The sequence below is a fragment of the Hyla sarda genome, chromosome 4, assembly GCF_029499605.1.
Source record: "Hyla sarda isolate aHylSar1 chromosome 4, aHylSar1.hap1, whole genome shotgun sequence".
NCBI classification, from domain to species: Eukaryota; Metazoa; Chordata; class Amphibia; order Anura; family Hylidae; genus Hyla; species Hyla sarda.
In genome coordinates, this window is record NC_079192.1 from 419,521,627 (window position 1) to 419,544,773 (window position 23,147).

At 45.7% G+C, this 23,147-nt stretch overlaps 1 protein-coding gene across 3 annotated transcripts in view; it reads left to right on the top strand.

Moving 5' to 3' along the window:
- KIAA1549 (KIAA1549 ortholog) overlaps nt 1-23,147 on the top strand; it is a 69,010-nt gene that overhangs the window by 17,343 nt on the left and 28,520 nt on the right. For 2 of the 3 annotated variants that reach the window (XM_056517967.1, XM_056517968.1), the window contains exons 2-6: nt 9,555-12,236; nt 12,501-12,589; nt 20,159-20,336; nt 20,453-20,583; nt 22,857-23,040. In XM_056517967.1, coding sequence (XP_056373942.1) covers nt 9,555-12,236; nt 12,501-12,589; nt 20,159-20,336; nt 20,453-20,583; nt 22,857-23,040 — 3,264 coding nt within the window. The remainder of the gene's footprint in view (nt 1-9,554; nt 12,237-12,500; nt 12,590-20,158; nt 20,337-20,452; nt 20,584-22,856; nt 23,041-23,147) is intronic. The other variant, XM_056517969.1, reaches the window with a different exon arrangement.

The following is a 23,147-nucleotide window of genomic DNA, read 5'->3' on the forward strand; positions in this document are numbered from 1 at the left end:
AATAAGGGCTAGTTTGGACTTGGGGAGACGGAGAACCGCTTGTTGGGTATCCACCAAAAACCCCAGGAATTCCATTTCCTGAGCCGGGACGAGCACAGATTTTTCGTGGTTGATTTCGTGGTTCCTGTAATAAAGAAACCGTCCAATGCATATGGGAAATGGCTTGGGTTCTGGACCGAGCCATAATGAGCAGATCGTCCAGATATATGATCATCCTTACGCCTCTGCTGCGCAGGGATGCTACCACGGGCTTCAGGAGTTTGGTGAAGCACCATGGGGCGGACGATAGGCCGAAGGGGAGGCAAGTGAATTGCCACATTTGCCCTCTCCAAAGGAAACGGAGAAACTGTTGGGATGATGGATGAATGGGCACGGTGAGGTAGGCGTCTTTCAAGTCTACCTTTATCAGCCAATCCCCCGGCCACAAGAGGTCTCGTAGGAAGTGGATCCCTTCCATCTTGAAGTGTCGATACACTACGTGTTGGTTCAAATTGCGAAGGTTTATGACCGGGCGGAATCCGCCACCCTTCTTCTTGACCAAGAAGAGGTTGCTGATAAACCCCGTGGAGGTTGGATTGACCTCTATCACTGCTCCTTTGGACAGGAGATCTTGTAATTCGTTGTCTATAAGAACAACGTTTAGGTCGGAGAACTGTATGGGGGGTGGTATTATGCCCAACACCGGAAGGGAGTGGAGCTCTATTTGGTACCCCGCCACCGTGTTGAGGATCCATGAGTCTGCCGTAATCGCAGACCAGGCGTGGATAAAAGACTGTAGTCTGCCCCCCACTGGGATATGTGAATGTATATGTAGAGGAGTACTCACCAGTGAATGGTCGAGAGCGGGGATAGCCTCGGGCACCACGTCCTCTCCATGGTCTACCCCTGAGAGGGAAGAACGGCGCGGGTTGCGCCACAGGAATCTGGTAGGATGGAGGAGCCTGTGCGTATTGAGCTGGAGCTCTGGGTGGTGGCCTGTAATAATTAGATCGGCCGGCAGAGAGGCCCCTATGTCTGCCGGGCTTGACAAAAACCTTATTTGCGGGAGTGGACTTTTTCAAGGACGTTTGGGCCTTGTCCAGTGAAGTAAACAAACCCACAAATTTGTTCATATCTTTAATAAGATTATCGCCAAAAAGCATGCCCTCAGCAGAGGGGCCTGGTTCTGACTCAGCGAGATGGGACAGTTGAGGGTCCAATCGCATAAGAATGGATCTCCGTCTTTCGACCGAGCAAGTCGTATTTGCGGCTCCTAACATACAAATGGCCCTCTGAGCCCAACCTCTAAGTTGGGTGAGATCCACAGGCTGGCTGGATGAGGCGGCCTGCTCAGAAAGATTTAGGATCTTCGTCAAAGGTCCTAGAAGATCCAGGATACGGTCCTGTATTGATCTAAAGGACCGTTCAATGCCCTTTTTTGGAAATTTACCATTTTTGGTAAGGTATTTAACGAGGATGGGATATACCGTTGGGGTATCGGTCACTTTCCTCGGAATCGAGGGTCTAGGGCATTCTGCCTTAAGTTTACTCCTATTTGATCTCCCCAGGGACCTACGGGTCCAGTGTTCTATAAAACTAGAGACCTGTGGGAGAGGTGCCCAATCTCCGGAGCGAGGGTGGGAAATCGCATCCGGGTCAAAAAATGGCTCTCCGAGAGAGTCAAGAATTATTTCGCCCTGGATTTCAGGGTTAGCGTTGTTGGGAAACGCAGTAGTCCCACTTTCCTCATCATATGCGTCAGACTCTGCAGAGGATTCAGATTCTCCGGACGTATCCTCCTCAGAGGTGTCCACATAAGAATCTGGCTTTGCCCGCCTGGCTGATCTATGCCTCTTAGTTGTTATCTCCTCGAGGCCCGAGGGTCGGAGAGAGTCTGAAGGTAAAGTGGGTTGGCTAACCGTGATAGAGGTTGCCCGGAGCATGGAATTATCTTCCCCTGCCGGGGAGTCGTGAGCGGGCACTGTGTGCTTACGCTTGTGCGAGGCTTTGCCTTTCTTAATAATCGGGTCATTTGCGATTGGCAGTGACATTGGTGGTAGGGGTTGATGAGACCCTGACGGTAAAGCGGCAGAAGCAAGGGCCGCCTGAACTGACTTGCTAATCAGTTCCTGAATTTGTGCAGCATTCATGAACTGCGCTGCTTCAGATTGGGAGCTCATCTCAGGAAGGGAGCTGGTATTGGCCTCCTCAGACATATCAGAGAAATATAGGTAAGTATATATATATATATATATATATATATATATATATATATATATCTAAGTGGTATATCTATAGGATTCTGAGAGGGAGGTCAAGGGTAGACCTGCCAGGGAAGGGGCCTATAGGGGAACAGGAGGACAGGAAAAAAACCTGTTAATAACTGCACAGATGCTCCGTAACGCTCAGGCTCTGACTCTCCTCACCGACAGCGCTGAACTGAGGGCTGTGGTGAGAGGTACAGCGGAGCTAGAGAGCCCGGGGATGAAATCTCGCGAGATTACGCCACTCCGGGTCTCTGATTGGTCGTTGGTTGCCGCCCCTAGAACGGACCGCCCCTGCGAGCGCGTCAGACGCGCGGGAAGGCCGAGAGCGGCGGGGAACAGTGAACTGAGGGAGAAGGAGAAAATGGCGCCGCAATATGGCGTCGGGAGAAAGGAATGAATGAATAAAGGGGAACAAAGAACGGAGCGCAGGGTCGTCAGTGGGGCGACCTGCGCCGGAAATATAGAAGGTGAAAACTGGGGACACTGTGCAACAAGTGCCGTGTCCGTGAGGGAAATAGAATTTAATAGGATTAATAGGATTTAGTACCACCCGGCCGATGAACGCAAACGCAGTCACCAGCAGGGATAAGGACAGGGGTATACCGTTAGAGTACCCCCGAATGTTAGTAAGGAAGAAACTTATATTTATGAATACAGTGTGAAGAGAAATACTTATCTGTCGCTATGAGCAGAAAGAAAGAGGAGGAGTTATGGCACAGCAGTTCCCTTTATAGAGGTCATCGGCATATGATTGGCTACTAGTCCTCAAAGGGGCTGCTGGGAGATGTAGTTTTGCAAAACGTTTTTCTTTCAATACATTAACCTGAAAGTTTAATTTTCTGCTATGGGCATTAATAAAGAAAGATTAATGCAAGATACGAGCCTCCTGTCTGATATATAACTCAGGATCAGTACAGGATAAGTAATGTAATATATGTACACAGTGATCTCACCAGCAGAATAGTGAGTACAGCTCTGGAGTATAATACAGGATATAGCTCAGGATCAGTACAGGATAAGTAATGTAATGTATACAGTGACCTCACCAGCAGAATAGTGAGTACAGCTCTGGAGTATAATACAGGATATAACTCAGGATCAGTACAGGATAAGTAATGTAATGTATACAGTGACCTCACCAGCAGAATAGTGAGTACAGCTCTGGAGTATAATACAGGATATAACTCAGGATCAGTACAGGATAAGTAATGTAATGTATGTACACAGTGACCTCACCAGCAGAATAGTGAGTACAGCTCTGGAGTATAATACAGGATATAACTCAGGATCAGTACAGGATACGTAATGTATGTACACAGTGACCTCACCAGCAGAATAGTGAGTACAGCTCTGGAGTATAATACAGGATATCACTCAGGATCAGTACAGGATAAGTAATGTAATGTATGTACACAGTGACCTCACCAGCAGAATAGTGAGTACAGCTCTGGGGTATAATACAGGATATAACTCAGGATCAGTACAGGATAAGTAATGTAATGTATGTACACAGTGACCTCACCAGCAGAATAGTGAGTACAGCTCTGGAGTATAATACAGGATATAACTCAGGATCAGTACAGGATTAGTAATGTAATGTATGTACACAGTAACCTCACCAGCAGAATAGTGAGTACAGCTCTGGAGTATAATACAGGATATAACTCAGGATCAGTACAGGATAAGTAATGTAATGTATGTACACAGTGACCTCACCAGCAGAATAGTGAGTACAGCTCTGGAGTATAATACAGGATATAACTCAGGATCAGTACAGGATTAGTAATGTAATGTATGTACACAGTGACCTCACCAGCAGAATAGTGAGTACAGCTCTGGAGTATAATACAGGATATATCTCAGGATCAGTACAGGATAAGTCATGTAATGTATGTACACAGTGACCTCCCCAGCAGAATAGTGAGTACAGCTCTGGAGTATAATACAGGATATAACTCAGGATCAGTACAGGATAAGTAATGTAATGTATGTACACAGTGACCTCACCAGCAGAATAGTGAGTGCAGCTCTGGAGTATAATACAGGATATAACTCAGGATCAGTACAGGATAAGTAATGTAATGTATGTACACAGTGACCTCACCAGCAGAATAGTGAGTACAGCTCTGGGGTATAATACAGGATATAACTCAGGATCAGTACAGGATAAGTAATGTAATGTATGTACACAGTGACCTCACCAGCAGAATAGTGAGTACAGCTCTGGAGTATAATACAGGATATAACTCAGGATCAGTACAGGATAAGTAATGTAATGTATGTACACAGTGACCTCACCAGCAGAATAGTGAGTACAGCTCTGGAGTATAATACAGGATATATCTCAGGATCAGTACAGGATCAGTAATGTAATGTATGTACACAGTGATCTCACCAGCAGAATAGTGAGTACAGCTCTGGAGTATAATACAGGATATAACTCAGGATCAGTACAGGATAAGTAATGTATGTATACCTTGATCTCACCAGCAGAATAGTGAGTGCAGTGCAGCAGAGGATTCTGGGAGCTGTGGGGATTGTGCAGCAGCTCTGGATGTATGATAAGATGTAGTGTGCACTTTCCTCTGTGGCCCCTTCCTCGGTGCTCGGGAGGCCCTGTATATGCTCAGTATATATAAATATATTACAGAGGCCGCTGTGTCCTTCACTTCATCAAACATGGAAACGACATTTATTTCTGCCCCAGAAGATGTGTGAATAGTAAAACCTGAATATATATATAATAAAGGGGGACCCCAACCCCAGAGACCACGGAGGACGGCAGAGTACTATGCCAGAGAAGTGGTACTGTGCAGTGTATATATATACAGAATAAGAGAAGTGGTACTGTGCAGTGTATATATATACAGAATAAGAGAAGTGGTACTGTGCAGTGTATATATATATACAGAATAAGAGAAGTGGTACTGTGCAGTGTATATATATACAGAATAAGAGAAGTGGTACTGTGCAGTGTATATATATACAGAATAAGAGAAGTGGTACTGTGCAGTGTATATATATACAGAATAAGAGAAGTGGTACTGTGCAGTGTCTGTATATATACAGAATAAGAGAAGTGGTACTGTGCAGTGTATATATATACAGAATAAGAGAAGTGGTACTGTGCAGTGTATATATATACAGAATAAGAGAAGTGGTACTGTGCAGTGTATATATATATATACAGAATAAGAGAAGTGGTACTGTGCAGTGTATATATATACAGAATAAGAGAAGTGGTACTGTGCAGTGTCTGTATATATACAGAATAAGAGAAGTGGTACTGTGCAGTGTATATATATACAGAATAAGAGAAGTGGTACTGTGCAGTGTATATATATACAGAATAAGAGAAGTGGTACTGTGCAGTGTATATATATACAGAATAAGATAAGTGGTACTGTGCAGTGTATATATATATACAGAATAAGAGAAGTGGTACTGTGCAGTGTCTGTATATATACAGAATAAGAGAAGTGGTACTGTGCAGTGTATATATATATATATATATATATATATATACAGAATAAGATAAGTGGTACTGTGCAGTGTATATATATATATATATATATATATATATATACAAATATAGATATACAGAATAAGAGAAGTGGTACTGTGCAGTGTATATATATACAGAATAAGAGAAGTGGTACTGTGCAGTGTATATATATATATACAGAATAAGAGAAGTGGTACTGTACAGTGTATATATATATACAGAATAAGAGAAGTGGTACTGTGCAGTGTATATATATACAGAATAAGAGAAGTGGTACTGTGCAGTGTATATATATACAGAATAAGAGAAGTGGTACTGTGCAGTGTATAAATATATACAGAATAAGAGAAGTGGTACTGTGCAGTGTATATATATATATATATATATATATATATACAGAATAAGAGAAGTGGTACTGTGCAGTGTATATATAGAATAAGAGAAGTGGTACTGTGCAGTGTCATTATATACAGGTTTGGAGAAGTTGTACTGTGCAGAGTCTGTATATGCAGGTTTGGAGGAGTTGTACTGTGCAGTGTATATATACACAGAATAAGAGAAGTGGTACTGTTTAGTGTCTGTATATGCAGGTTTGGAGAAGTTGTACTGTGTAGTGTCTGTATATGCAGGTTTGGAGAAGTTGTACTGTGTATATTTAGCGATGAATGTTTCATGTATAATAATCGCCGTTCTCCGTAGATGCGATGAACGTCTCATGTAATGGGCGCTGAGGATGTGATGTGTGTAGGAATGAGCTCCTCTTTGGCGCACGTGCGGATGGCGGCCGTGTACACGAGCTGCGCGGTGGCTCCAGGGAATCTTCCGACCTAATGCGGAGCGCCGTGCTGTTCTCTCCGCTCTGTGACTCTTCATACAAACCGGATGAGACATCGCGATGTGCTGCAGGCGTCGCCCCTCCCCCCGTCCTGTATTTCGGCTCCTGTTCTGGGGAATTCAGGCGCAGATTCCGATGAAACAATTTTTTGCGGAAAACGCTGTAAAATGGTCGTCCATTATGGGACATCGATGACGCTCGGTAGGCCGGAGCATGGGGGTATCCATTAGATGCGCGAGGGGTCGATGCAGCTTTGGATGTGACTAGAGTATAAGACGCCATTTTGCTCCATTCATCCCCAATAACAGATCCAGACAACGTTCCGCGGTGTCATCCGTAACCGGGATGTCCCGCACCTTTAAGTCGTACGTCATCTCTGCCCCATCAATCCGGGTCCGTGACATTTCCACGTCTCGCCGCCTCCGTCGCTTCTAATCAGACGCGCCATGCCGTGACTGCCCCCGACTGCCTTTCCGTGAGACGAGCGAACGCTGGCGAGAATCAAAATCAGGAAACCACCCAAGCGGCGCCATTTTTAAAATTATTTTTTTATTCTACCCTTGTAAAACAAAAGACGTCGCTTAATAAATCTGGCGCGGCGAATCTCATCTGCTAAAAATTGGAAAGGGAGAAATATTAATAATGAAAGCCGATTTAAAGGGCAAGTAACCCTTATTGTATGTAATGCGGGGACGAATTCTCCTGCCATGTGCGTCCCCTCCCCCCTCTCCTCGGGGGTCTTTGTTGCGGACACAATACTCGCCCACCCCCCCTCTCTGGCTGCTCCCATGAGAAATCGGATTGGAAGCCTCAATCCTCTCACCTGCCACCTGTCGCCGCTGGTAACGTAATATCCTGGACACTGTAAAGCGGCTACATAGGGGTTAATATGGCCCCCACCACCACGTAACGCTCCCCCCGGTAGCACAGGGGTTAATTTTCAGTATGTGTTTCTATAGGGCGCCCCCAGCTGTGGCAAAACTACAACTCCCAGCATGCCCGAACAGCCAAAGGCTGTCCGGGCATGCTGGGAATTGTAGTTTTGCAATTGGCGCTGTCTCTGCGGTTAAATATTGATAGTATCCACCCCCTATACACGGCTGATACGGTGAATGCTGGGAGTTGTAGTATTTTATTAATATGTGGACATAAATGTGACAGGATTGACGAATTTTCAGGATTTAGCGTAACTTTTCCTTGATTATCGTGTTGCCAGGGTCATGTGACGTGTTATGTCATGTGACTTTATCCACGACAACCTCCACGCGAGAGAAGGCCGCCCCATGGCAACCAATTCGCTTTGGAAACAAATGGGCTCGGATTGGTTGCTATGGGCGGCCATTTCTAATCTTGAGGTTGCCATGTGTGAAGTAAATCCCTTGTTGCCCATAGCAACCAATCATTCACTTTCATATTGAAAGCTCTAGTCTGACTTGTACGCGACAACCAATCAGAATCGAGCTTCCATTTACGTCAAAATGAAAGCGGATGATTGGTTGCTAGGGGCAACAAGGGCTCTACATGGCAACCCCTCAGATAAGAGATGGTCGCCCATAGCAACCAGAGAACATTTTTTCAGATTAGTTAATAAATGAAAGCTTAATTCTGATTGGTTTCTCTGGGCGGCCATCTTTTATTTGAACCATGTACAGCTCTTGTTGCCCATAGCGACCAGTTATCAACATTCATTTCCTCAGGAAATAGCAACCAATCGAAATTAAGCTTCTAGCTGACAACTGGTTGCTATGGACAACAAGGGCTTTACATGGCAACCCACCAGATAAGAAATGGCCGCCCATAGATACCAGAGAAAATTTTTTTCAAGCCTGCTTAATAAATGAAAGCTAAATTCTGATTGGTTGACAGCAGCTCTACCTGTACGCAACAACCAATCAGAATTATATGAATAATATGGAATCGGTTGATTGGTTGCTATGGGCAACCATGGCTGTCGCCTCATTTACAGTCTGTGTGTGAACGCAATTCCAGGCCGCAGGCAATTTATTACCGAACCTAATATAGTTACTTAATTATTGGTTAACCTCTCGGTGGCAGTACAGATATTTAATCCGCATACCAGGCGCGGCTTATCTGTAGACGATCGGACTGAATATTAATGATTAACCCCGTCTTTCACTTAAAATGAAAATGTCAGCAAATGTTGGCACGCCGTATAATGAATTACCGGAAAGGCACCCGGCGTTAACAGCCGCGTCCGGGGTAAATTGCAGGAATGTAGAATTATAAATAACGGGGTATTATAAAGGGTCGGGGGAAGGGGGGGGGGCGCGCACATCTGCTGTGCCCACAAAATGCCCGGAATTCGCTTACCTAAAATTAACAACTTTATGTGGCCCGAAATAGAGTCAGACGAACGGAAGCGATGGAGGAGTGTAACTCGCTGGCGTGTTGTCGTCTACCCCGAGTTTTGGGGGAGATCGGCGCGTTAGTTAACCCCTTATTGACCGATATGTAGCTGACGTTTTTAGGGGAGTATGGAGCGGGATTTCTACACGTCTGGTGTTGGGATCAGTGATGACCCCCTAAATCAGTGGTCTCCAATTGATGGACCACCAATTGTTGCAAAACTACTACTCCCAGCATGCCCGGATAGCTTTTGGGGTTTTTCTGTCCCCCAGTGGAGGAAACCTATAGGAATACCATGGCTGCACGATTGGGTTTAGAGTAGTGTTTCCCAACCAGAGTGCCTCCTGCTGTTGCAAAACTACAACCCCCGGCATGCCCGGACAGCCAACGGCTGTCCGGGCCTGCTGAGGGTTGTAGTTTTGCAACAGCTGGAGGTTCACCCTTTGCAGACCACTGCCCTAGATGCTGTGGTCAATGGCAGCTATGATGCCTAGATGGTAAGACCCCTAGCGCCTGATCACCCTCCCGTCATAAGTTGATTTTTATAGATAGATATTGTTTATTATGTTTATTATAATTTTGTTCCTTCTTTCTCTTTCAGTCGTTCACTTCGGACCCCTGATACTACAGTTGAGTGAGAACTCGACCATAACCAAAAATGCATCGGTCCCGGACAAAACCTTCGAAGTCGTCTTTCCCGTAACAGTTTCCTCAGAAGATCCGGCCCCTACCGAAACGGTCACCCTCCACTTCCCAGATTATGTTGCCACCGTAGGACCCACCCAGCCTCTCTCCAGTGAAGCCCACCTCCTTGATAACGTCTTCTCGACCCAGAGTCCTTGGTCTGAGACTTGGGCTGAGACTTCCTCGTCCTTATCCGTCACAATCCTACAATACTCCACGACGGCTCAGCTTCCGGAGACGTACAGCGTCCGCTCTGAGGTGGTGGAGTCGTCTCCTTACGTGACGGCATCCCTTAAAGTATCTTCTAGTATCATGGAGGAAAGTTTGGCTGTTCCACCCCCGGAGACTTTCAGTAGTGTCAACCGAAATTCGTGGACTACAGAAATGTTTCCATTGACCAGTGACTACGGAGAAGATATTGTCACCTCAAAATTCTCTTTGCAAAGTACCGAATCTGAGCAACTCTCTACGGATTTTAGCTTCTCGATAGAAGACACAATGGTTGCGTCCACCACCCTGGAGGCATCTCCCTCACCTTGGCCGGTTACCCCTATAGAAAGTACATACATGCCGAGCATGACCATTACCAGCACGACGACCAAACCACCTTTGTATAGTATCTACTCGTATTTAGGGTTTGTTTCAGCACAGGATTCCACCATCAGCCTGACCGAGCCTTTACCCTTCACATCTTCACCCAATGTCCTGGGTGGTGTAGAGAGTCCTGTGATGCCAACCCCAGAAAGCACTTTTCATTTGCTCCCAAGCTCAGTGCCTGCTGCCGTTCCCGAGACGTCGTACATGGTGACCTCTGATATCATGTACACTCAGTGGTGGTCGGAGGATTATATGGAAACCATTACCATTAAAACCTCAGGGTTTCCCGGAAATATTCCTTCCACCAGGGTGGTCACCGACCAAGAGGCGTCAACTGTTGAAGTTGTTGACTCTGTTTCGTCTTCTCTTCCAATACCCATCGTGTCTTCACATTATCCGGCCTCTTCTGTGGATTTCACCGACGTCATTGACTCTACGGAGGTCCAGGTAACCTCGGCGTCTTCTCAGAGTTCAGACATGGAGAGCCACTGGGTTTCTTCAGTAGAGTTGACTCTGATGCCTTCGATGCCCGTCTCGTCTGTGCCCTCCGTGGATCTGGAGACAACTTTTTCTACAACAGCAACATCCACCCCTTTTCTTCTAGAAACTTCAATATACGAACCTGAGATCACAGCCGAAGCTCCCGCATTTGTGCCGGCTGAATCGGGCATGTACTTTAGTCCAACGCTGTCTCCTCCAGTGGAGTCCACGGTGATGTCTGTCTTGGACTCCAGTGACTTCTTGTTCATTTCCACACCTGAGCCCAGTGGCCTCTTTTCTTCGTCGGTGGAAGTAGTTTTTCCCTCACCCTCATTGGCGTCCAGTCACGTGTCTGCCTTCGAGCCTCAGGACTCATCGACTCTACTTGCAATATCTGAGTCCATGTTCAGTAGTTCTATGACGGAGATCTACTCTTCATCCATACTGGAAACCATTGGCATGGAGGTCCTTCCCTGGGATACTGTGTATTCCACTGCACGATCTTCCTTCGCTCCACCGTCGAGTGTTGACTGGACTGAGAGTGGTTCATATATGTCCTCTGAGTTGTCCGAGATGTGGGAGGTGAAGTCCACCATAATGCCGTTGAGCATCCTCTATACCTCAAGTACTTTCACTGGTGCTACCGATCTGCTGCCTTTACTGTCGTCATCTGCACTGAACTCCACCACATTTGCCTTGCCCACCTCCTCCTTTGGTTTGGATCATGCCAGCAGTGCTTTGGTTGAGGAAGTCCTTCCGACCTCTCTACCTACCTTGGTTCCAATGATGACGTTACCTCCAGAGTCGCTGTCTACATCTGATGCCTCAGGAGTCTATACCTCGTTGTTTTCAGTATCCACTTTCATATCAGCCGGTTTTACATCTGCCCCCATTATGCCAACAATACCCAGCATCAGTTTGGAATCTACGATAAATGTTGCAGCCACGTTAGGGCAATCGTCCATGAATCCAACATCTACTGTGAGCGAGCTGTTGTCTTCTAGTTCACAGCCAACCATGACTCTAGTGTTTCCTCCAACTACTCCGCACACCCCCGATGTCCGCCCTTCTCCTTCCCCAACCTCACCTGTCAATGCTATAGGCACAACTTCCATACCAACTTCTACACCAAATTCTATGCCATCTTCTACGCCAAGTTCTACACCAGGTTCTACACCATCTTCTAGGCCAAGTTCTACACCATCTTCTAGGCCAAGTTCTACACCAGGTTCTACACCATCTTCTAGGCCAAGTTCTACACCAGGTTCTACACCATCTTCTAGGCCAAGTTCTACACAAAGTTCTTCCACACCAGCAGCTGTTACCCATAATACTCTAGATACAACCACCCCACAGGTAGCTACAACCATCGTCCTCACTCCGGGGGCCACAACAGCAACATCCACCCTGTCTGGGATGGTCACTCCTCCATCTGGACTCACAGCTGCCACAACGGTGACAACCACAAGGCCGAGTTTCGTCTGTGATGTCTCTAATCCAGAACCGTATTTGGTCACTATTGGTGAGTAGTCCATTGTTGTTGTACTGATTAAGAGCTAAACTCCTAATTCTGCTCAGCCCATATCCTACAGGGGGCGGTGGTGTACCTGGTGCCTTGTGGAGGGTCCGTAGATGTGACTCTATAGACTTCTCTTATGACTTTATGGACTCATATCCTTTAGTCGTAGATGTGAACTCCTCTCCCTGGGTTGTGGTGGTGACTTATGAGTTGTCTGCATGTGTCCTGTATAAACCAGAATTAACCAGATCTGTGTCTTTCCTTCAGTTCTTTCGCGAGGATCAAATATGGAGAACATCACAGAAATAATCAGGGAAACACTAAATACCAATTTTAGCCGATCGGTGGAACTGGAGGTGAGAAATGGTGAAGCGACCCCAACAATACTACATGTAACTGATAAGTAATGTGTGTACATGGTTACCCCACCAGCAGAATAGTGAATACAGCTCTGGGGTATAATACAGGATATAACTCAGGATCAGTACAGGATAAGTAATGTAATGTATGTACACAGTGACCTCACCAGCAGAATAGTGAGTACAGCTCTGGAGTATAATACAGGATATAACTCAGGATCAGTACAGGATAAGTAATGTAATGTATGTACACAGTGACCTCACCAGCAGAATAGTGAGTGCAGCTCTGGAGTATAATACAGGATATAACTCAGGATCAGTACAGGATAAGTAATGTAATGTATGTACACAGTGACCTCACCAGCAGAATAGTGAGTACAGCTCTGGGGTATAATACAGGATATAACTCAGGATCAGTACAGGATAAGTAATGTAATGTAATGTACACAGTGACCTCACCAGCAGAATAGTGAGTACAGCTCTGGAGTATAATACAGGATATAACTCAGGATCAGTACAGGATAAGTAATGTAATGTATGTACACAGTGACCTCACCAGCAGAATAGTGAGTGCAGCTCTGGGGTATAATACAGGATATAACTCAGGATCAGTACAGGATAAGTAATGTAATGTATGTACACAGTGATCTCACCAGCAGAATAGTGAGTACAGCTCTGGAGTATAATACAGGATATAACTCAGGATCAGTACAGGATAAGTAATGTAATGTATGTACACAGTGACCTCACCAGCAGAATAGTGAGTACAGCTCTGGAGTATAATACAGGATATAACTCAGGATCAGTACAGGATAAGTAATGTAATGTATGTACACAGTGACCTCACCAGCAGAATAGTGAGTGCAGCTCTGGGGTATAATACAGGATATAACTCAGGATGTGATTATTTATATATATATATATATATATATATATATATATATATATATATATATATATATCGTACAGTCCGGGGCTTTTCGTTCCTGCGTTTCGTGCGTCACATCACCTGATCTCTCCCGCTCCTCACCTCTATTTACGGTCGTCTAATCACCCAAGGTGTCAGGATGATCGTCCTGAGAACGCGTTGCTGTGCGGGGGAGGGGGGGGGGGTGACACGCTGGATATCAAGAGATAAAAGACAGATATGAACGCTCGGCAGCTGCACAGCTGAGGGTTTCCCACAATGTGTCAGTGCAGGCGGCCGGACTCCTGTCTGATACCCTGAGGGCTCATTCAGGGGCTTCTACTAAAGTAGGACTACAACTCCCAGCATAGAACCTGAGCTGTAGATTCCGATGTTGGATATTTGAAGGGTGAGGGATCGGCAGTGATGATGACGCGGTTATTGCATTAATGTTCACGTCGTGTATCACCCGCCCCTCGCTCTCAGAACACGTGTACGCCCCGGGGCTGACGTCCTCTGCGCTCACAGATCACAGCGGTGACCCCCCCCCCCCCCCCCCGAATAACCTCACAAGATCTCACATATATTATTAATATGGAGACAAAATAGAAACTGTCAGATACATTATAGATAACACCGATCCCACCGCGGGAAACACCGTCCTGGAGGAGGCAACAGCAGTACAGAGTATGTCAGGAGTGGAGTGTGCTGATCATCTGATCATGTGGGGGTCACAGGGTGAGAGTTATATAGTGGAGGAGCAGGGTGCACAGCAGTACAGAGTATTACAGGAGAGGAGTGTACTGATCATGTGGGGGTCACAGGATGAGAGTTATATAGTGGAGGAGCAGGGTGCACAGCAGTACAGAGTATTACAGGAGAGGAGTGTACTGATCATGTGGGGGTCACAGGGTGAGAGTTATATAGTGGAGGAGCAGGGTGCACAGCAGTACAGAGTATTACAGGAGAGGAGTGTACTGATCATGTGGGGGTCACAGGGTGAGAGTTATATAGTGGAGGAGCAGGGTCCACAGCAGTACAGAGTATTTCAGGAGAGGAGTGTGCTGATCATGTGGAGGTCACAGGGTGAGAGTTATATAGTGGAGGAGCAGGGTGCACAGCAGTACAGAGTATTTCAGGAGAGGAGTGTGCTGATCATGTGGGGGGAGGTCACAGGGTGAGTTATATAGTGGAGGAGCAGGGTCCACAGCAGTACAGAGTATTTCAGGAGAGGAGTGTGCTGATCGTGTGGGGGGAGGTCACAGGGTGAGAGTTATATAGGGGAGGAGCAGGGTCCACAGCAGTACAGAGTATTTCAGGAGAGGATTGTGCTGATCATGTGGGGGGAGGTCACAGGGTGAGTTATATAGTGGAGGAGCAGGGTCAACAGCAGTACAGAGTATTTTAGGAGAGGAGTGTACTGATCATGTGGAGGTCACAGGATGAGTTATATAGGGGAGGAGCAGGGTGCACAGCAGTACAGAGTATTTCAGGAGAGGCTTGTACTGATCATGTGGAGGTCACAGGGTGAGAGTTATATAGTGGAGGAGCAGGGTCCACATCAGTACAGAGTATTTCAGGACAGGAGTGTACTGATCATGTGGAGGTCACAGGATGAGGGTTATATAGTGGAGGAGCAGGGTCGACAGCAGTACAGAGTATTTCAGGAGAGGAGTGTGCTGATCATGTGGGGGGAGGTCACAGGGTGAGAGTTATATAGGGGAGGAGCAGGGTCCACAGCAGTACAGAGTATTTCAGGAGAGGAGTGTGCTGATCATGTGGAGGTCACAGGATGAGAGTTATATAGTGGAGGAGCAGGGTCCACAGCACTACAGAGTATTTCAGGAGAGGCTAGTGCTGATCATGTGGAGGTCACAGGGTGAGAGTTATATAGTGGAGGAGCAGGGTCCACATCAGTACAGAGTATTTCAGGACAGGAGTGTACTGATCATGTGGAGGTCACAGGATGAGGGTTATATAGTGGAGGAGCAGGGTCCACAGCAGTACAGAGTATTTCAGGAGAGGAGTGTGCTGATCATGTGGGGGGAGGTCACAGGGTGAGAGTTATATAGGGGAGGAGCAGGGTCAACAGCAGTACAGAGTATTTCAGGAGAGGAGTGTACTGATCATGTGGAGGTCACAGGATGAGAGTTATATAGTGGAGGAGCAGGGTCCACAGCAGTACAGAGTATTTCAGGAGAGGAGTGTGCTGATCATGTGGAGGTCACAGGATGAGAGTTATATAGTGGAGGAGCAGGGCCCACAGCAGTACAGAGTATTTCAGGAGAGAAGTGTACTGATCATGTGGAGGGGTGAGAGTTATATAGTGGAGGAGCAGGATCCATAGCAGTACAGAGTATTTCAGGAGAGGAGTGTACTGATCATGTGCAGGGGTGAGAGTTATATAGTGGAGGATCAGGGTCCACAGCAGTACAGAATATTTCAGGAGAGGAGTGTACTGATCATGTGGAGGTCACAGGGTGAGAGTTATATAGTGGAGGAGCAGGGTCCACAGCAGTACAGAGTATTTCAGGAGAGGATTGTGCTGATCATGTGGAGGTCACAGAGTGAGAGTTATATAGTGGAGGAGCAGGGTCCTCAGCAGTACAGAGTATTTCAGGAGAGAAGTGTACTGATCATGTGGGGGGTATAGGGTGAGAGTTATATAGTAGAGGAGCAGAGTCCACATCAGTACAGAGTATTTCAGGAGAGGCTTGTTCTGATCATGTGGAGGGGTGAGAGTTATATAGGGGAGGAGCAGGGTGCACAGCAGTACAGAGTATGTCAGGAGTGGAGTGTGCTGATCATGTGGAGGTCACAGGGCGAGAGTTATATAGTGGAGGAGCAGGGTGCACAGCAGTACAGAGTATTTCAGGAGAGGAGTATGCTGATCATGTGGAGGTCACAGGGTGATAGTTATATAGTGGAGGAGCATGGTCCACAGCAGTACAGAGTATTTCAGGAGAGGAGTGTACTGATCATGTGGGGGGTATAGGGCGAGAGTTATATAGTGGAGGAGCAGGGTGCACAGCAGTACAGAGTATTTCAGGAGAGGATTATGCTGATCATGTGGAGGTCACAGGGTGATAGTTATATAGTGGAGAAGCAGGGTGCACAGCAGTACAGAGTATTTCAGGAGAGGAGTGTACTGATCATGTGAAGGTCACAGGGTGAGAGTTATATAGTGGAGGAGCAGGGTCCACAGCAGTACAGAGTATTACAGGAGAGGAGTGTGCTGATCATGTGGAGGTCTCAGGGTGAGAGTTAAATAGTAGAGGAGCAGGGTCCACAGCACTACAGAGTATTTCAGGAGAGGATTGGGCTGATCATGTGGGGGGAGGTCACAGGGTGATAGTTATATAGTGGAGGAGCAGGGTCCACAGCACTACAGAGTATTTCAGGAGAGGCTTGTGCTGATCATGTGGAGGTCACAGGGTGAGAGTTATATAGTGGAGGAGGAGGGTCCACATCAGTACAGAGTATTTCAGGACAGGAGTGTACTGATCATGTGGAGGTCACAGGATGAGGGTTATATAGTGGAGGAGCAGGGTCCACAGCAGTACAGAGTATTTCAGGAGAGGAGTGTGCTGATCATGTGGGGGTCACAGGGTGAGAGTTATATAGTGGAGGAGCAGGGTCAACAGCAGTACAGAGTATTTCAGGAGAGGAGTGTACTGATCATGTGGAGGTCACAGGATGAGGGTTATACAGTGGAGGAGCAGGGTCCACAGCAGTACAGAGTATTTCAGGAGAGGAGTGTACTGATCATGTGGAGGGCACAGGGTGAGAGTTATATAGTAGAGGAGCAGGGTCCACAGCAGTACAGAGTATTACAGGAGAGGAGTGTACTGATCATGTGGGGGTCACAGGGTGAGAGTTATATAGTAGAGGAGCAGGGTCCACAGCAGTACAGAGTATTTCAGGAGAGGATTGGGCTGATGTATAATAATTCCTGACTATTTGTGACACACGAGACTCGCGCAGGTTTTCGTTACATCCCCCGGGTCCTCTGCTGTTTCTGTTTCGTGCTGCGCTGTAGCAACAGCTTTTTCCGTAGAGGCTTTTACGGTATACCCAGATCCGAAAATATTGCTGTGAAAGCACGCGATCTGCGGAGAGCAAAAATCTACAAATTGTCAGTCACATAATAGCAAATAGTAATGATCTGTAATAATCTGCTGAATATTCTGGGTCCTTATCACTGCGTGTGCTGACACCTGCTGGGGGTTGGTGGTACTGCAGGTCATTTCACATGTAACATAGGACTATATATGTATATGTACACCCCGCAGTGATGTCATGTGATGTATGTGTACACCCCGCAGTGATGTCATGTGATGTATGTGTACACCCCGCAGTGATGTCATGTGATGTATATGTACACCCCGCAGTGATGTCATGTGATGTATATGTACACCCCGCAGTGATGTCATGTGATGTATATGTACACCCCGCAGTGATGTCATGTGATGTATATGTACACCCCGCAGTGATGTCATGTGATGTATATGTACACCCCGCAGTGATGTCATGTGATGTATATGTACACCCCGCAGTGATGTCATGTGATGTATATGTACACCCCGCAGTGATGTCATGTGATGTATATGTACACCCCGCAGTGATGTCATGTGATGTATATGTACACCCCGCAGTGATGTCATGTGATGTATATGTACACCCCGCAGTGATGTCATGTGATGTATATGTACACCCCGCAGTGATGTCATGTGATGTATATGTACACCCCGCAGTGGTGTCATGTGAGGTATATGTACACCCCGCAGTGATGTCATGTGATGTATATGTACACCCCGCAGTGATGTCATGTGATGTATGTGTACACCCCGCAGTGATGTCATGTGAGGTATATGTACACCCCTCAGTGGTGTCATGTGAGGTATATGTACACCCCTCAGTGGTGTCATGTGATGTATGTGTACACCCCGCAGTGATGTCATGTGATGTATATGTACACCCCGTAGTGATGTCATGTGATGTATATGTACACCCCGCAGTGATGTCATGTGATGTATATGTACACCCCGCAGTGATGTCATGTGATGTATATGTACACCCCGCAGTGGTGTCATGTGAGGTATATGTACACCCCTCAGTGGTGTCATGTGAGGTATATGTACACCCCGCAGTGGTGTCATGTGAGGTATATGTACACCCCGCAGTGGTGTCATGTGAGGTATATGTACACCCCGCAGTGATGTCATGTGATGTATATGTACACCCCGCAGTGATGTCATGTGATGTATATGTACACCCCGCAGTGGTGTCATGTGATGTATATGTACACCCCTCAGTGGTGTCATGTGATGTATATGTACACCCCGCAGTGATGTCATGTGATGTATATGTACACCCCGCAGTGATGTCATGTGATGTATATGTACACCCCGCAGTGGTGTCATGTGATGTATGTGTACACCCCTCAGTGGTGTCATGTGATGTATGTGTACACCCCGCAGTGATGTCATGTGATGTATATGTACACCCCGCAGTGATGTCATGTGATGTATATGTACACCCCGCAGTGATGTCATGTGATGTATATGTACACCCCTCAGTGATGTCATGTGATGTATATGTACACCCCTCAGTGATGTCATGTGATGTATATGTACACCCTGCAGTGATGTCATGTGATGTATATGTACACCCCGCAGTGATGTAATGTGATGTATATGTACACCCCGCAGTGATGTCATGTAATGTATATGTACACCCCGCAGTGATGTATATGTACACCCCGCAGTGATGTCATGTGATGTATGTGTACACCCCGCAGTGATGTATATGTACACCCCGCAGTGATGTCATGTGATGTATGTGTACACCCCGCAGTGATGTCATGTAATGTATATGTACACCCCGCAGTGATGTATATGTACACCCCGCAGTGATGTCATGTGATGTATATGTACACCCCGCAGTGATGTATATGTACACCCCGCAGTGATGTCATGTGATGTATGTGTACACCCTGCAGTGATGTATATGTACACCCCGCAGTGATGTCATGTGATGTATGTGTACACCCCGCAGTGATGTATATGTACACCCCGCAGTGATGTCATGTGATGTATGTGTACACCCCGCAGTGATGTCATGTAATGTATATGTACACCCCGCAGTGATGTATATGTACACCCCGCAGTGATGTCATGTGATGTATATGTACACCCCGCAGTGATGTCATGTGATGTATATGTACACCCCGCAGTGATGTCATGTGATGTATATGTACACCCCGCAGTGATGTCATGTGATGTATATGTACACCCCGCAGTGATGTCATGTGATGTATATGTACACCCCGAAGTGATGTCATGTGATGTATATGTGCACCCCTCAGTGATGTCATGTGATGTATATGTGCACCCCTCAGTGATGTCATGTGATGTATATGTGCACCCCGAAGTGATGTCATGTGATGTATGTGTACACCCCGCAGTGATGTCATGTGATGTATGTGTACACCCCGCAGTGATGTCATGTGATGTATGTGTACACCCCTCAGTGATGTCATGTGATGTATATGTACACCCCTCAGTGATGTCATGTGATGTATATGTACACCCCGCAGTGATGTCATGTAATGTATATGTACACCCTGCAGTGATGTCATGTGACCTTCCCTCTCACAGGTCTATTCTATGTATGACGGCTTCTCCTTCATGGTGACGTCCGGTCCTTTCGTTTACACCGCGATCGCTGTCGGCCATGTTTTGAGCAGGAGCGCCCTGGTTGTTGGCAGGTTCCCCCCCATCCTGTCCCTGCAGACGGCGTTCATAGGACTAGACCTGAGGTTCCACGTTCAGACAGGTGAGATGATCTGCGACTGTCCTCGTGTGGGGAACTACAATTCCCAGCACAGACTGCCCCTCTTATAGTTTACACCTTCTTTATGTCTTCCCCCTCCCCCCCCCCCCCCCCCGCAGTGCTGCAGTTTGTTCCGCAGTCGGTGGACATCAGACTCTGCACCTTCAGCGAACAGATACAGAAGGGGTTAACAATGGCGCTTTACGAAGTGCGGAGACTGCGCCAGGAGAGCGAGAACTTCACCGTCCAGGTAAGTGTCCCTATATTGGCATATTGGCAAGGTACCGTATAAAACGTCATATAAGACGAACCTAATTGTGTAGGATAAAGATTCTGAACCAAATACAATGAAAAGTATAGGACAGTGATCTTCAACCTGCGGACCTCCAGATGTTGCAAAACTACAACTCCCAGCATTCCCGGACAGCCGTTGGCTGTCCGGGCATGCTGGGAGTTGTAGTTTTGCAACATCTGGAGGTCCGCAGGTTGAAGACCACTGGTATAGGAAGTAATGCTTGCGTGTCGCCGCCGCTCCGGACCTGTCACCGCTGTCCTGGATGTCGCCCTCCATCGCTGTTGCCGCGTCCCCGTCACTCCGGAACATCTCTGCTCCCCGGTATCCTCGCTCTCCGTCGCCGCCATCTCGTCGCTACGCACGCCGCTCCTATTAGATGACGACGTGATGACGTTGAAGGAGAGCGCCGGCCATGCAGGGGATCCCGCCACGGAGCAGACACCGAGGAGGCAGGTAAGTTCCCTCCCGGTGTCCTGTAAGCTGTTCGGGACGCCGCGGTGAAACAGCCCGACTGAGCATCCGGGTTAGTGTTATTTTCGCTTCAGACGTGATGGTCAGCTTTGATCGCCGCGTCTGAAGGGTTAATACAGGGAATCACCGCGATCGGTCATGTCCTGTATTGGCCGCGGGTCCCGGCCGTTGATGGCCGCAGGGACCGCTGCGATAGGTGGGTGTATTCGCCGTATAAGACGCACCAACTCCCCCCCCCCCCCCCCCCCCCCCAGTTTTGGGGAAGAAAAAGTGCGTCTTATACGGCGAAAAATACGGTAATTGCCGATATTGATAATGCCCATATCGTGAATATCGGCCGATAATTTCGGCCAAACTTATTATCGGTGGATCCCTATGTCCATTGCTCTTGCCCTGGACTAGAACATATATGGAGGATTAATAATAAATATACATATATAACACATATATATGACACATATATGACACATATATAACACATATATATATAACACATATAACACTTATATAACACTTATATAACACTTATATAACACTTATATATAACACATATATGACACATATATAACACATATAACACTTATATAACACTTATATAACACTTATATATAACACATATATATAACACATATATAACACATATAACACTTATATAACACTTATATAACACTTATATAACACTTATATAACACATATATAACACATATATAACACATATATATAACATATATATAACATATATATAACACATATATAACACATATATATAACACACATATAACACATATATAACACACATATATAACATATATATAACACATATATAACACACAAATATAACATATATATATATATATATATATATATATATATAACACATATAATACACACACATATAACACACACATATAACACACATATAACACACACATATAACACACATATAACACACACATATAACACACACATATAACACACATATATAACACACATATAACACATATATAACACACACATATAACACACATAACACACACATATAACACACATATAACACACACATAAAACACATATATAACACACACATATAATACACATATATAATACACATATATAACACATATATAATACACATATAATACATATATATAACACATATATATAACACATATATATAACACATATAACACATATATAACACACATATATATAACACATATATATAACACATATAACACATATATAACACACATATATAACACACATATATAATACACATATGTAACACATATATAATACACATATATAACACATATATATAATACACATATATAACACACATATAACACATATATAACACATATATAACACATATATATATAACACACATATATAACACATATATATATATAACACATATATATAACACATACATAATACATATATATAACACACATATATAATACATATATATAACACACTTATATAATACATACATAATACATATATATAGGTGACTGTTCAATTGACTTGTATGGACACGTTTACCTATAAATACGCACTGTGCAATATTATATTATATTATTAATACTCCAGTTTATCCTATTTTCCTTCGTGCTCAGTCCTCCCTTGTGCTTTACACTGCAGCGCTGATTATTCAGAGAGGCGGGATTTCAGTGAGGAGGAGGAGCCTAAAGATCAGCAGTTTTAGATTTTGTGTCTCCAGATTTTTCTCACTTTCTTTTCCCTTCCTGCAGATCGTGAACATCAGCTCCAGCGCCCCCCGTGTCGGGTATTGGAAGGTCCCGGTCACCATCGCGTACGTGGTCAGAGAGCGCCACGGATTCCTGAACGGCTCTGATGTCAGCGATCAGCTGCGCAACCTCAGTCTGGTGGAGTTCAGCTTCTTCTTGGGCTTCCCTGTAAAGCAGATTGCGGAACGTGAGTATCGATAAGATACATCATGTACAGCAGAATAGTGAGTGCAGCTCTGGGGGATAAGACGTTATGTAACAGCAGAATAGTGAGTGCAGCTCTGGGGGATAAGA